The sequence below is a fragment of the Acanthaster planci genome, linkage group LG11 (assembly GCF_054643075.1).
Source record: "Acanthaster planci isolate LZ-2023a linkage group LG11, COTS_SCS, whole genome shotgun sequence".
Taxonomy (NCBI): domain Eukaryota; kingdom Metazoa; phylum Echinodermata; class Asteroidea; order Valvatida; family Acanthasteridae; genus Acanthaster; species Acanthaster planci.
In genome coordinates, this window is record NC_141787.1 from 13,408,017 (window position 1) to 13,421,257 (window position 13,241).

Below are 13,241 nucleotides of genomic sequence, written 5' to 3' on the forward strand. Positions count from 1 at the left end.
TGATGTGTCACGGACGCATATATAGGTTGTAAACATCGTTTTGAGATCGAGTAAAACGAAAGGAAATGGGCCTCAGTTACAGAGTCATTTGTTAAAATACCATCTGTAGGATACAATGGCACAGGAATCGGAAAATAAAGAGGTAATGTTAACATTACAGTTTGGTCCTTCATGTTAATTGTTACGTGTGGAGGTCGGACGCTGCATGCTACGTGTCAAGAGTCCATGATCGGAGATCAGACCATGAAGGAGGAAGGAACATTGTCGGACAGAGATGTCTCTTCCTTCCTCCAGGGTTGACACGGTTGAATTCATTGATCTGTGAATAATGGTCGAATTAAGTTGAACAAGACTTATTACTTCATTCAGACGTTCTTAAGACGTTCAGTTTTAAAATTAAGCTTGCCCAAAGTACTTTATTGTATGACAATGCCTTGTGTTGGTATGGTTGGTCATTGGTTACTTCGAGAGCTCAAACTTTTCAAAGTGACTTTGAGTTCTCGAAGTAGTCATTGGTGTGTGCGCCAGCTGTACTTTTCTGGGTCCCCTGCAGCCTGGCATATCTCGTGGTATTACTATGAAGTTATGAACGACTGTTTCCGAATCATGACACACTGAATGTTTGCTGGAGTGTTATGTATATTTTGAATAAACCATGTGCACGATGAGGATGAGTGAAGCAGTTTAGAAAAGTATTATTTTGAAAAGGTTTGTCCATGGGCATGACGGAGAAATACGGTTCGTTACAGTTTGGAGGAAAGTTTGGAAATTCCTGAAGGCAAAAAAAGGATTTGGAAAGAAAGCAATACAGCCCAGTTGGACATCTGTGGAGTGTCAAGAACAATTTCCAAGTGTTTCAAAGAAAATAATAATTTGTTTGACATTGGGGAATATTTCTCAATCTTTGTCCCAGCTTTTTATCTTTCAAATCTGTTTGAGATGACAAACAATCAATACGTTAACTGCCACTCATAATTTGAAAGGGATGTTCCCATTTGCCAAGCATTGTCCTCATGAGCACATTTAACAGGTGCCTTTCAGGTGTCTGTTTGAACCTGAGTATTTTACGGATGTACGCTGTCAACACTGCCAGTAGCGCATTTGTTGTGTTCTTTGGTTAGGCCAGTAAATTAGATTTACATCGTAATAGCATTTCATTTCTTATGAGTATACCCCTAGTGGCGGAATCTGGTACACCTGTGACTACAAGTGTACTCATGGTAGGTAGTCAACGTGTTAAAAAACGAGAGGCATATCAAATGCAACATTCTTTCCATTTGAAAAGTTTTTATTCATGTTAGAATTAATATGTCTTTTAAAATAAGTACATGACCATAAGTAGTATTATTAAGTCCATTTCTAGTAGAAACTGATGGGATTTTTGTTTTTTAGGGTTTTTTGGGGGGTGGAAGGGTTGAACTCGGGATGTAAAATTTTATTTAGTGTATTGATGTTAGTGCCTGGACAGGTTATAAATAATACCTACTTTAATTCTTTGACTCAAAGGTTTCACCCTGTACTGCATGGAGTTTGGAGACTTCTTGAAAGTGATTTCACCAGGCCTTATAATTTTTACCCTTCAGACTCAGGTTTTGTTTGAGCAAGGGGGCGTGTTTATCCACACAACTCAGGAGGAGGCAGGTGATGTACTGATTGGAGGAAAGATCCAAGTTATCAGAAAGGTCAGTTTAAGCACTGTTACTGTAAAGTACGTGGCATTTATTATGACACAAATGGTATGGTGTGTTTGATTTTCACGAGAACTATTAAGGGTGCTGTGTAGAACAACAGTGAGTGCAAGGAGGTTTTTTTCATATTGGGGCTTGAATAAACTGCCCGTTGTTTCAGGCTGTCGGTAGAAATAAGCTGTAATCAGTTTGACCAATTTTAGCCTGACATCTTTTGTTTTTTTGGTGGTTATTCAGAGCGATGGCGCGTACATCGAGTGGAACCCTGTCAGAGATGAGGACAGTTTCCACATGGAGAAATCGGACGTGGACTGGACCGTGGTCAACACGGTCAGCTACCAACGGGAAAACAGCAGGACCACAGGTAGTGTCCATAAAAACTGCATATGAAATCTGCCTGGTTTGGAATTTTCTTGTAGCGATACACCAGGGCCTAATTTCAAGGCGTTGCTTAGCGATTTGGCAATTTTGCACTAACAGAGGCTCTGTGCACTTTATGGAGACCGGCAGCAGTAAGCATAGCCAAAGGCATGCCAACCTTGGAGGAAAAATTTGTTTAACCTTAGTGATATGGCAATAAAAATCTCTGTGCACGAGCAGCCTTCAGCACCACCATGCTCACCACAGCCATGAAATAGTGCTTAAGGTTAGCAAATTTTTCTCCTCAAGTTACCAGGACTTTTCCACTAAGACTTAAGCAGCTCCATGAAATTGGGCCCTGTAGAGTTCTAGTTTGCTATGTCTGGGCTGTAACTGGGAGGATATTGCAGTCTGTATACTTGATGGCAGGTTGGGACCCACTGAAGTTGAGTCATTTATGACAGTGTACATATATCACAGTATGGTAAACTGGTATCACAATGTGTGGACTCAATGTGTTCTAAACAGTAACCAGCATTCATTGTTCACACATATTTGCAAGGCTGTGAGCGGGTATTTTTGAAAAATGCCATTGCCCACACTTAAAAGCAATGAGGTGCCCTTCCGCGGCTGAAAGAAGCCTGGTCACAATTTTTTTATACGCTCTTCTCCCCAACCAGAGAGTGTAACCGTGGCCCAGCCCAGCCGGCGCAGCCGCTATGCCATGAGCTTCCCTGTGGTGGACACCAAGACCATCCGAAGGTCCAAGCGCAGCCTGGGCTGGTCCTACCTGGTGTTCGTCCTCAAGGACGGAGTTTCGCTGCCCCCTCTGCATTTCCACGAGGGGGGCAGCGCGGGACTAATACGGGAAATGAACAAGCATGTCACCATTTCCACGTAAGTCTGTACGTAAGGGCCAAAGTCACAACAGCCATAAGGGGATTTCCAAATTGCAAGTTAAATTTGAATAAAATCTGGTACACTGAGTTCTGTTCATGTGAACATAACAATTTGACTTCTCCATACTAAAAACACTGTTGCTATACCTCGTGATTCAGGGCAAGCTTTTGCTTAGTTACATAAGAGACGCCTTGCAAAAATACAGTATTCTCAATGGATAAGAAGGGTACAAAGGAACCAGTCCATTCCAGAGATGGTGGTCGCTATGCGAAAGCTTGCCTCGAATTACGAGGTACAACAACAGCATCTTTTGTCTTTGGAATTCAAATTGTTACATTTATGTGCAATCCGATAACTCAGTGTACTGGATTTCATTCAAACTTAACTCGCAAAAGGCTTATTCTGTAGTTTTTATATAAACATTAAGCACTGCCAATGTATATAGGGTTTGGATCAGTGGCAGACCTGGTTTTTGGTGGGAGGGAGGGAGGATTTCAAAGGCGAATGTGGCTTTGGGCTCATTCAACATGATGATGGGGAGAAAAACATATCAAAAGCCTTACTCATGGTCCGGACATCTTTGCTTTTATTTTGTGGTATTGTTTTCGTAGGGATTTGGTGCTAACATTTGAGAAATCAAATATTGTTATTAATATATGATTTAAAAAATCCTGGTTTGGATTCCATCAAACGAGTGAAGTGCCAAGTATCAAGTGGAATCTACTCCAGAACATGTAGAGAGGTTTGATACATGTATTGTACACAAAGCTACCGAAACATACATGTTCCATTTCTGCCTTGAATGACATAATGCTTTGACTCATGAATATTGAAATCTTCATTTGCATAGAATCCAAACCTTCATTAGCATAGAATTCATTAGTTGAATTTCTCCCTTTTACTCCTACAAAGGATTATATATTTCGAATAAACAAAAACTGCTGCCAAGATCGTTTTTGCCTTTCGCCAGGATGGGTGGACAGTTGGCTTGATGAGACAACGACTGTCTGTGGCTCGATCTCTGAGTTTTGTGGTTGAAATAGCAATGAGAATTTGCCATTGGGTACTGCACTGAGTAGCGAGCACTTTTGAGGATTTGGCAAGCTTTCCAGCAAAAATGCCCAGGGAGTCATGATTAAAGATTCATCTCGAGTCATAAGTCCCATTTCTCTACTTCATGCATGGTCAACATGTTTGCCGCTCTCCCCCGCTAGGTCTGCGACTGACTCTTGCCAGCTTATCGTCCTACCCCACAACACCGATGCCCTGACACAGTCCTTCACAGAGCTCAAAATCATGGGGGAGACGTCCGCCTCGGTAAGTCCCCTTTGATTTCTTTGGATAGATTTTGTGGGAGAAGCCAGCAGCTGCTGTTTCTAGCGTTTGGAACGTTGGTATGTTTGAGTTTGCATTGATTGAATAAAGGCATTGATTGGAACAAGATTTAAACAACAAAATTATTATGGTCCATTTCTAACAAGTAGCTTAGCTTTTGCCTTGAGAATTAAAAATTGTGAGCAAATTTCAAGACATAAAGTTGAGGAAGGGTCGAATCTTTTTGAGGACTCTGAGCTCCTATTTCTGAGCATATCCTGGGATGGCAAAGGACTTTTGCTGTTTTGCTATTGATACTTAAAATAGAGGAACTTATAGTCCATTTTGAGAGTTTTTTTAGCTTATAATATTTGTTTTTGAGGATCACATGCTCTTTTAGAAGGGGTCCCAAAACCTCCCCCCAAAAATAAATATTAACAACAATTAAAACAACAAAAGACAAGACCAGAAATGGAACAAAATGAAAACAAATAATACGGGAGTGTAAAATATGGTGAAATAGTTTGAGTTAAGTACAGTTTATCTTCTTAAGCACTGTAAAAAGATGTATGTTTCCCCTTTTCCTTGAACCCACCCGTGGGTGTGTGCTTGTTAGCTGGTAGTCCTTTTTACTTGTGGCCTGATGAAAAAAAAAAAAACAGTTTAACTGAATACTCCTTAGTTAATCAAGCAGTGAAAAGAAATTAGCCATTGTGGTTTTGCTCTCCATTGACCACATCCCAGTGACCTGGGCTTGCTCCTAAGAAGCGAACAATACACAGTAGGACATGCATGGTCACTCTACAGAGGCGAGAAGGCATGGTCACTCCAGGTGATTGGGCTGGTACTGAGATGACGCCTGAATAGGCCTTTTCATTGATTTCAAAGTGCAACCCCCACAAATTTCACCCCCTGTTTTCAACCAATCACAGTTCACTGTTGGTCGGGGTTTTAAAGGATTATCTTTGTTGGCTGAGCAGGACAGTAGTACAAAATGTACTAGGAATTGGGATTGTGTTCCTATGATAGGATGTGCATGTAATTGTTGAGCAGCATTTGTTAGGGCCAGTGTGCCTGAGTACATGTAGGTTGTCAGTTCAAGCACAGCTTGGGGGCAACCTCCATTCAGTTGGTACATGTAGCTAGTGAAGAAACAGCAATGGCTTGTGTGGAGTAAAACGGAAGTGAGAATTGTGTTCTCTGTCGTGACTGTGGGTTCATCTTCAGGACTGAACATTGTCCTCTGCTGAGACCATTGTGGATTCTCCAGATTTTAGCCACATCCTTGGAACATTTGGCACACCCGTTTAGTTTGTAGATTTATGGTGTGAGCTACACGGTTGTAAATCCACCGTTGAGATATCTTCAAAATCCTGTGATGTTTGATAAAGCCTTGCCACATCACTGATGAAGTTGCTCAATTTTGGAGAGCAGTTTTGTGTGAAACACTTGGAAAGTAGACCAGCATCACTCTCGTGAAATACTGTAACTTTATTTGTTGTCCAGCTTGTGTTCTGCACAGGCCTTGTCAGTTCATCAGTCCCATTGTTAGGCAGTCAGCCTTTGCTGTTTGCTGAACCGTGTTGGATTCCAGGCTGCATTGTTGCGAAAGTAAACTTTACAAGTACACTGTAAAATTGGCCTATAAATTATGAATGAAAACTCTGCCAAAGTCGACTGATTGTTTTCAAAACGATAACAATCCGGGGAAATCACAAGCGTGGGAACAAATGGATTTTCGTGCATTGGCAGTCAAATTTCTGTGGAAAATGGAAATCAACCTCCCGTCCTCAGCTTCAGCAGGCAGATTTTGTGAATCCTTGGAATCTTACAATGAGAGATCATCAGATAATGAGCCCATTGAGGTGTCCATATCCCCGAGACTGCTTCCCCTAGACGAAGAGTTTGACTGCACCCACTATGACCCCAGTGATTCAGATGTCGTTGGCTCCAAGAGATTCCACGATGGGAACCAGCTCGTACCCTCTGGTACGAGAGCCATACATTGGGATGTACGGATCACTCACCAGGAGTCGGTCATCACGAGTCAGTGTGTAAGAACTGAAAAATCTGTCCAGTGGGTCCAAGGGGTACATCAACCTGGTTGTGAGGGTTCTCAACTACGAAAGTCCTTCCGTTGGCTTGACAAACTGAGAAAGAAATCAAGTAGGCAGCTGAAAATCACACCAGTTGTACTGCGAGTGGAAGACTGGGAACCAGGAAAGGCAGTAGTACTTGAATTGAAGACCGCACTTTGGAGAGGGAGCCAAGATCCCACTTTCAGTAATGATGTGCCAAGCCAAGATTTGAAAAACATCCTGTCCAAAACTGAGGTTTCTGTAAACTTTAGAACTGAGCTGGAGATAAAATTGGAGCTGCATTGTCATTCTAGTTTTCAATCTGTGGACCGAACAGAGCTTTCCACAAATGATTCAGCTGTTGATTCAAAGACTGGCAAAGTAACCAAAGTCTATATGACTCAACTGGACTTAAAGGTTTTCCGAGTACCAGCCACAATTAACAACAAGTTTCCTCAAGTGCATTTTTCATCGTCAGTAGTTGGAATTACGAGTTCAGCAGCCGCATTAGAAGATAGTCCCGGAAACCCGAAAAAGTTTTCCCTTATAAGTAGAAATCATACCCAGAGAAGAAAATGGGAAAAACCGAAGCCACGGATGCCTAAGCCCTTGGACATGGATGAATGGGATATCATTGAGGCAGCTGAGATTGACTACCACCCAAATCTGGGTGACTCCGTGGACTCACCTTTCTCATCGACTTCCTCATCAGTGATCCCCTGTCGCCTGGCAGTTGTGACCTTTTCACCTTTCACTTTTGCCCCTCGTGGTGCGGGCCACATGTCAATCTCAATGTCGACAGTCGTGGCAGTCCCTCTGCCACATTTTGCCTTTGTGAAAAATGGCCAACGCCACAGAGCTATTCTTGAAAATGAAGATAACCCACCGAGATCTGAATGCAGGTCAAATGCTTTGCCAAAATCCTCTACAAGTTTAACAAAGGCAAATTGCAGCAAAGCACACCGAGCGTTTGTACTTGACTCTCCTCTGGGTGCTAGGAATGAAGTACAGATTGCAGGTTTAGAAAATGAGGTACACAAACCTCTAGGAACTCTCTCGTTGTATGCATCATCAAAGGCAATTTTCTCTAAGGGTTGTATTGTCGTTTAAAACCCCAATTACCCGAATTCCTTGGTTGGATTGGTTCATATAGAAGAATCTTTCAATGGAAACAAAAAAAGATTTTGGGCAGTATTTCTTAACCTTTCACTCTGTTACTACCCCAGTCTCCCACCAAGATGGCATGTGTTATGCTAGACTTAGGGACCTTGACATGTATGAAAAGTCTCGTTCTTACTAAATGATCATTAAAAATTGGAAACTGACCAACAAAAGCAGGAAGTATGTTAAGAAATTCAGCTGCTTAGAGAAGATTGTCTGATCACATCTGGACTTAAATTCAAGAGCAAAGTCTTCACTACTGCTCACTTATTTTTCTTTGAGATTTGAAGAGTATGTGGGTAATTCCAGAAATTAGGGGTCCAAAAATGGGACATACCGTGTCCCTGTTACATCTGACCTTTGTTATTTGACATGGAAATATCACCGGAATTGATTTCAGACAATTACTATTTGTCTGGCAGGTAATTTACATTAATTTATCTCTCTTGGAAATTAGAAAATCTGTTCTGAACTTGCAAAATCATATCAGATGTAACAGGGACGTAAACAAAATGGACCCCTAATTTCTCGAATTACCGATGTCACATTTTTGACATTTGAATCACTCCTAAAGAACCTGTTGTTTCTTCTCTCCACAGTGTTCTGAGGAAAGGAAGGTGGATTTACTTGAAATATTTACCTCCCTCAAAACGCTTAACCAATAGATGGATTTATCCCCTAACAAGAGGTTTTCTTTTCCTTATTTTTTCCCCTTTTCCCTTCTAATTTCAGAAATTCTTTAAGGATCCTTACACAGTAACGATGGGAGGGTTCTCCAAGGTTACAAACTTCTTCCGTGAGGCTCTTGTGGCGCCGGCCGCTAACCGACCCATTGATGAATATGCAGAGCTGATGACGGACCTGCCCAGTATCCTGTCCGTCAACTCCCAGGCTGAGCAGAGCTACGAGATGGTTGTCCCGGAGGTGAGAAGCTCAAACTGGATTTCACTCCTGAAATAGGTTTTCCATTATGGATTTCACGGTAGACCTCTCATGCTAGTTTTGCCACTTCCTAACTTTTGTGTCTGCATCTCAGACTGCAGAATCATGTTGCAGTGTTTTTCTGTCAGAACCAAGTGAAAATAAAATGCCCCAAAATTTGGATTCATGTTGGGCAGTTTGATGTTTCCTTAGCTGTAAATGGTGCTATACTCTCTTGTCAGAGGACAGGCTGGACGTGGGACGCACACAGGATATGACTTGAAGTTACCTTAGATTGGTTGATAACTAGTGAAAATAATTATTAGTGCCAAGTTCTAGATGTAGCAGGGGGTCAGTAGAATTGTGAGATATATCTAGGCACTCCTGATAGTAACTAAAGGGGGATAAATTATAGTGGTCTGTTTTGTGTTGCTTTAACCATGCAGAGTAAGCTGGGCTCCAGACCAGATGTGGAAAGACGAGGCCCACTGACCGAGGCAGAGTGGGCCAGCCATCTTGACAAGGAAGGAAGAGTCACCAATGTCAAAGATCTTCAGAAGAAGATCTTCAGAGGGGTACGTCTGCATTTCTTCTCTCCCCAATCTGGCTTGTGATATCTTCATACGACCTGGCTCCAGCAAGAGTGAACAAAGTAACTTTATTGGCTGAAAAAAAAAATTAGCAGGACTTCAAAGTGGGTTGTTGTCATAGTTGGTCACATGACTGAAACACTGAGTTGTGATTGGCTCATTTGATTTTCTTTTTTTTTAGGGTTTGGTTCCATCCCTGAGGAAGGAGGTCTGGAAGTTTCTGCTCAAGTACTACCCCTGGAACTCCACCAGCAAAGAGAGGACAGCGCTTCGAAAAATCAAGGAGTAAGTTTGTCTCCTATACCTCAGCCATTGCACAACATGAGCTGTGAAATTGTAGTCTCAAACTAAGTTGATATTTGAAGAGAACTTCTTTTGACAAGTGGCTATAAACTAAGATTAGCACAATAGCCATAAGTCACACTTGTCATTCCTGACTTGACCCAAGCTGTATTGACCTTTAAATTCTTCAAAATTCTCAAGCAAATTTTGAGGGGAATTTGTAGGATTTTGTTGGGAAAAGACAGCCAGAACACTGCTACTTGGTGGGAGGGTTGAATCCCTTGGAAGATCAAGTACAGAGTATGGGTGTTATTGGTTCTTTACAGCATTAGATTTCATAAGATCAAGGAGGGTTCTCAATAAAGGTTTGGAGGGATTAAAAGTGAAATGCTCAGAACAACCCTCGGGAAAATTGACTTTTCTGATGGGTTCAGTTGGGTTTCCCCCCCTCGTGGTTACTTTGCTTTGCATTTTGGTCGTCAGGGACGAGTATTTCTGCATGAAGGCCCAGTGGAAGACCATCACTCCCCAGCAGGAGAAGAGGTTCAGCAAGTACCGAGACAACAAGAGCATCATAGGTATGTCCATCACAGGTACACACCCCATTGCCATGGTTACCATGCATGTTTATGTCACACTTCTGTTTTGTCTCCTCCCTTGAATGGAATATCACATCAGGCAATGTTGCTTAAACAAATTAATGAGGTTAGCCAAACTCAGTTGAGATCCGATCTCAAGCAGTAGACCTTGTTTGACATTTTGCCTGGCGATCTGCTTTTGCTGAGCAACTGTTTTCTGTTCCTAGCTAATGTTTCCTATAGTTAGCTGATTCAGTTACGTTCTCCATAAAATTTAATTGAAAGGTAGTGAGTGAATGTGGTAGCAATGTCATTATGTCATGTCTGGTTTTGATTTGTGTACTATTGTGATGTAAATACCACAATTTTGTAGGACTGTGCCGAATATCCGAATAACCGAATATTTGCTCGATTGTCGAATATTCAAATATTATTTTTCAAATTTGAATATTCGAATGCAAAATTCATGAAAAGGAAGGGAACATTTTCATTGGTTTTAAATGAGAAAAATTGTACTATGGAGGCTTGTTTCGAGCAGATTCTAATGAAATGTGTCAGAAATCTTACAATTAAAAAAGCAAATTATTCAATAAACAATTTAAAAGGAATAGAAATTTTCAACAGGGCCAGAAGTCTTGTTCATCTCTTAAATCTTGCTAAATCATGGTTGGAGATACTCCTAAATGTGAGAAGCTGTTATATTGATTATAATGCACAATTGTGTGCATTATTGCAACTGATTTTGTATATGGTTTGTTCATCAACAATCTGCCGGTCGGTGCAACGGAATATTCGGATATTCGATCAAATTGAAGGTCGAATATTCGAATACTGAATTACTTGAATTGACTCAGCCCTACAGTCTGGTAGCAGTGTTTCGTTTTTCATGTGTCTTGCTTGTCTGTGCAGATATTCCTGAAGATGTTATTTGACTTTCATCCTTTGCTTTTTTTATTCAGAAAAAGATGTGATTCGGACAGACAGGACACATCATTTCTTTGAGGGGGAGCACAACCCACATATTGAAGTGCTGCACGATATTCTCATGACGTATTGCCAGTACAACTTTGATCTTGGTATGTACCAACACTAGTAAGGAGAACTTGAAACTCACTTTTACATTAAATAGTTGGGAGAACTTGCATTTCAGTTTCACTTGAGACTATTATGAGCATTGAAACATGCTCTTATTGTAGATTACATTATTCATTTAGCAGCATAACAAGTGTCTTTCTGCATGAAGCAATTTAAATTACAATGTATATTGCTAATTTCCTGTCTTTAAAAAATTATTTTCATTTGAAAATCATGTAAAAAAATTGAAGACTGCCTAGCAAGATCAAGCTATTCTTGAAAAACAAGATGTTAAATCCAGAGAATTTAAGAAACAAACTCACTTTCAGTTTGCATTATGTGTTTATCTTATACGTTTTGGCACCTTATGAGATATATATGATTTCTGAAGCAAGCTTTCAAGAATCTGAAATGGTGCACAGCCATCATCCACTACAATACATGTATATGTAACGTCGGGATCAACGTTTTTCCATCAGGTTACGTACAAGGCATGAGTGATCTGCTGGCTCCCATCCTTGTTGTCATGGAGAGGGAGGTGGATGCATTCTGGTGCCTGGTGGGATTCTTGGATGACCACAGTCTGGTAAGCGGGGACACTTTTGCCAATGAGGCTTACATTGGAACTGGGGGCGGGATACCAGACTGATGATGTCAGGAACAGGTTCGGGAGGGGTATACGGTGAGCGGCTAGGGTTTGTACCTCCCAGCCATAGGGTCAGGGGGCTCAGAACTCAAACTCCACAGCTGAACTCATATTCCACCCATGAGCACGGATGGATGCCTGTGAGGACAGAGGCGTGTATACGTTGTTTATTATTTACCGGAAATAGTTTCACCAAGCTGCATACTCTCAAGGGAGCGGAGATAGTTTTTATTGGAAAAATTTATGGTCCTAGGAAGCAGGGATAATAGCAAAGTCAGCACATTGAGCATGAGATTTGCTTTGAATTCTCAAATTATTATTTTAATATGTTTTGACCTTGTAGGTCATGAACTTTGACATGGAACAGGAGGGCATGAGGAATCAACTGATGCAGCTAAACAGCTTGATGCAGATTGTGGATCCCAAGCTGTACAGCTACCTCCGTAAGGAAAAAAAGCCTGCTCGTTATTTTGAACTGAACTTTTAGTCAATTTCAAAATTTCAACTTTGAATATGGATTGACAGAAGAGACACCTTGTGTTGTGTCTGCTTTTATAGAAAATATGTGTTGTGGCCATTTTCGTGTCAAATTTTCGGAGTGGTTGATTTGAAGTAAGTCCACCGAACTCATTTTTAAACGGTGTAATCAGTGTAGAAGATTACATCCTTCTTTTTAAAAATAATTCTGCAAAATGTAGTTTGGACTTTTGATGTTTGTTACATAGAATCCAAGGAGTGCAGCAATCTTTACTTCTGCTTCCGGTGGCTGCTCATCTGGTTCAAGAGGGAATTCCCCATGGAGGACGTCTGCGCAATCTGGGAGGTGAATTGACTGTTCAGCTCTTCTCCTTTGCTTATTTGGATTATTTCCCCAATAGAGCGATTTCCAAAATGAGAGTATGACCATGTCTGCATTACTTGGCTGTGGCTTGAAATTACACACAACTCTATGGGAAGTGGCCACAGTCACAACCATAGACTCCTGTGTACTTTTAAGCCGCAACCAAGTAATTCGGACACAGCCTTTCTTTCTTAGCTCTCAAGCACTCAACACTATCTTCCACGTTTTTCTCTCTGCCTTGCTGTGCTTGATGTATAAGCTCATTTATGCCACAAATCATTTTGAAAGTGAGAGCCTTGAGGCCTCATTTTACTACAGGTTGCAACAAGGTCATGTAGTGTACATGCATTGTGGTCTATCTCAGTATGGTAGTGGCGGCAGTCAGTATAAACGGCGTCCGGCTACATGACCATTTCTATAACTGCAGGTCATGTGGACGGGCCTCCCCTGTAAGAATTTCCACTTGCTGATGTGCCTGGCCATCCTGGACGGAGAGCGAGACCTGCTGGAGAGGGAGAACTTTGACTTCAGCGACATTTTGAAGGTAAATCCAGAATCTCTTGACTGACGGAATCAAGTTAAAAAGAAAAGGAAAACTAAGACCTGTTGCACAAGGGAACAAAAATGTGAAACATTGCAGGATTTAGCAGAAAGAGAATCATTGTTATAGTCCAGTCTGCCTGTGATTCCTGTGAAAAGAGGGGGAAAAAGAATTGAAAAATTCAAGTCCCTGTGAGAGCCCAAAACTGAGAAAAATAGGCGCTAATGTCTGGAGTAGACTGAAACTCAGACTTGGCTGTAGACATCA

At 41.3% G+C, this 13,241-nt stretch overlaps 1 protein-coding gene across 3 annotated transcripts in view; it reads left to right on the forward strand.

Annotated features, from left to right (window-relative positions):
- Positions 1 to 13,241, forward strand: part of tbc1d15 (TBC1 domain family member 15) — a 17,240-nt gene continuing 3,999 nt past the window's right edge. Inside the window, exons 1-14 of one of the 3 annotated variants that reach the window (XM_022238950.2) lie at positions 1 to 142; positions 1,584 to 1,682; positions 1,926 to 2,052; positions 2,729 to 2,945; positions 4,163 to 4,265; positions 8,234 to 8,425; positions 8,869 to 8,997; positions 9,194 to 9,297; positions 9,778 to 9,887; positions 10,832 to 10,948; positions 11,426 to 11,532; positions 11,936 to 12,035; positions 12,318 to 12,415; positions 12,861 to 12,977. In XM_022238950.2, coding sequence (XP_022094642.1) covers positions 116 to 142; positions 1,584 to 1,682; positions 1,926 to 2,052; positions 2,729 to 2,945; positions 4,163 to 4,265; positions 8,234 to 8,425; positions 8,869 to 8,997; positions 9,194 to 9,297; positions 9,778 to 9,887; positions 10,832 to 10,948; positions 11,426 to 11,532; positions 11,936 to 12,035; positions 12,318 to 12,415; positions 12,861 to 12,977 — 1,647 coding nt within the window. In that variant the 5' untranslated portion in view covers positions 1 to 115. Of the gene's footprint in view, positions 143 to 1,583; positions 1,683 to 1,925; positions 2,053 to 2,728; positions 2,946 to 4,162; positions 4,266 to 5,273; positions 7,373 to 8,233; positions 8,426 to 8,868; positions 8,998 to 9,193; positions 9,298 to 9,777; positions 9,888 to 10,831; positions 10,949 to 11,425; positions 11,533 to 11,935; positions 12,036 to 12,317; positions 12,416 to 12,860; positions 12,978 to 13,241 lie in introns of those variants that run through there. The other 2 variants (XM_022238948.2, XM_022238949.2) reach the window with 2 other exon arrangements.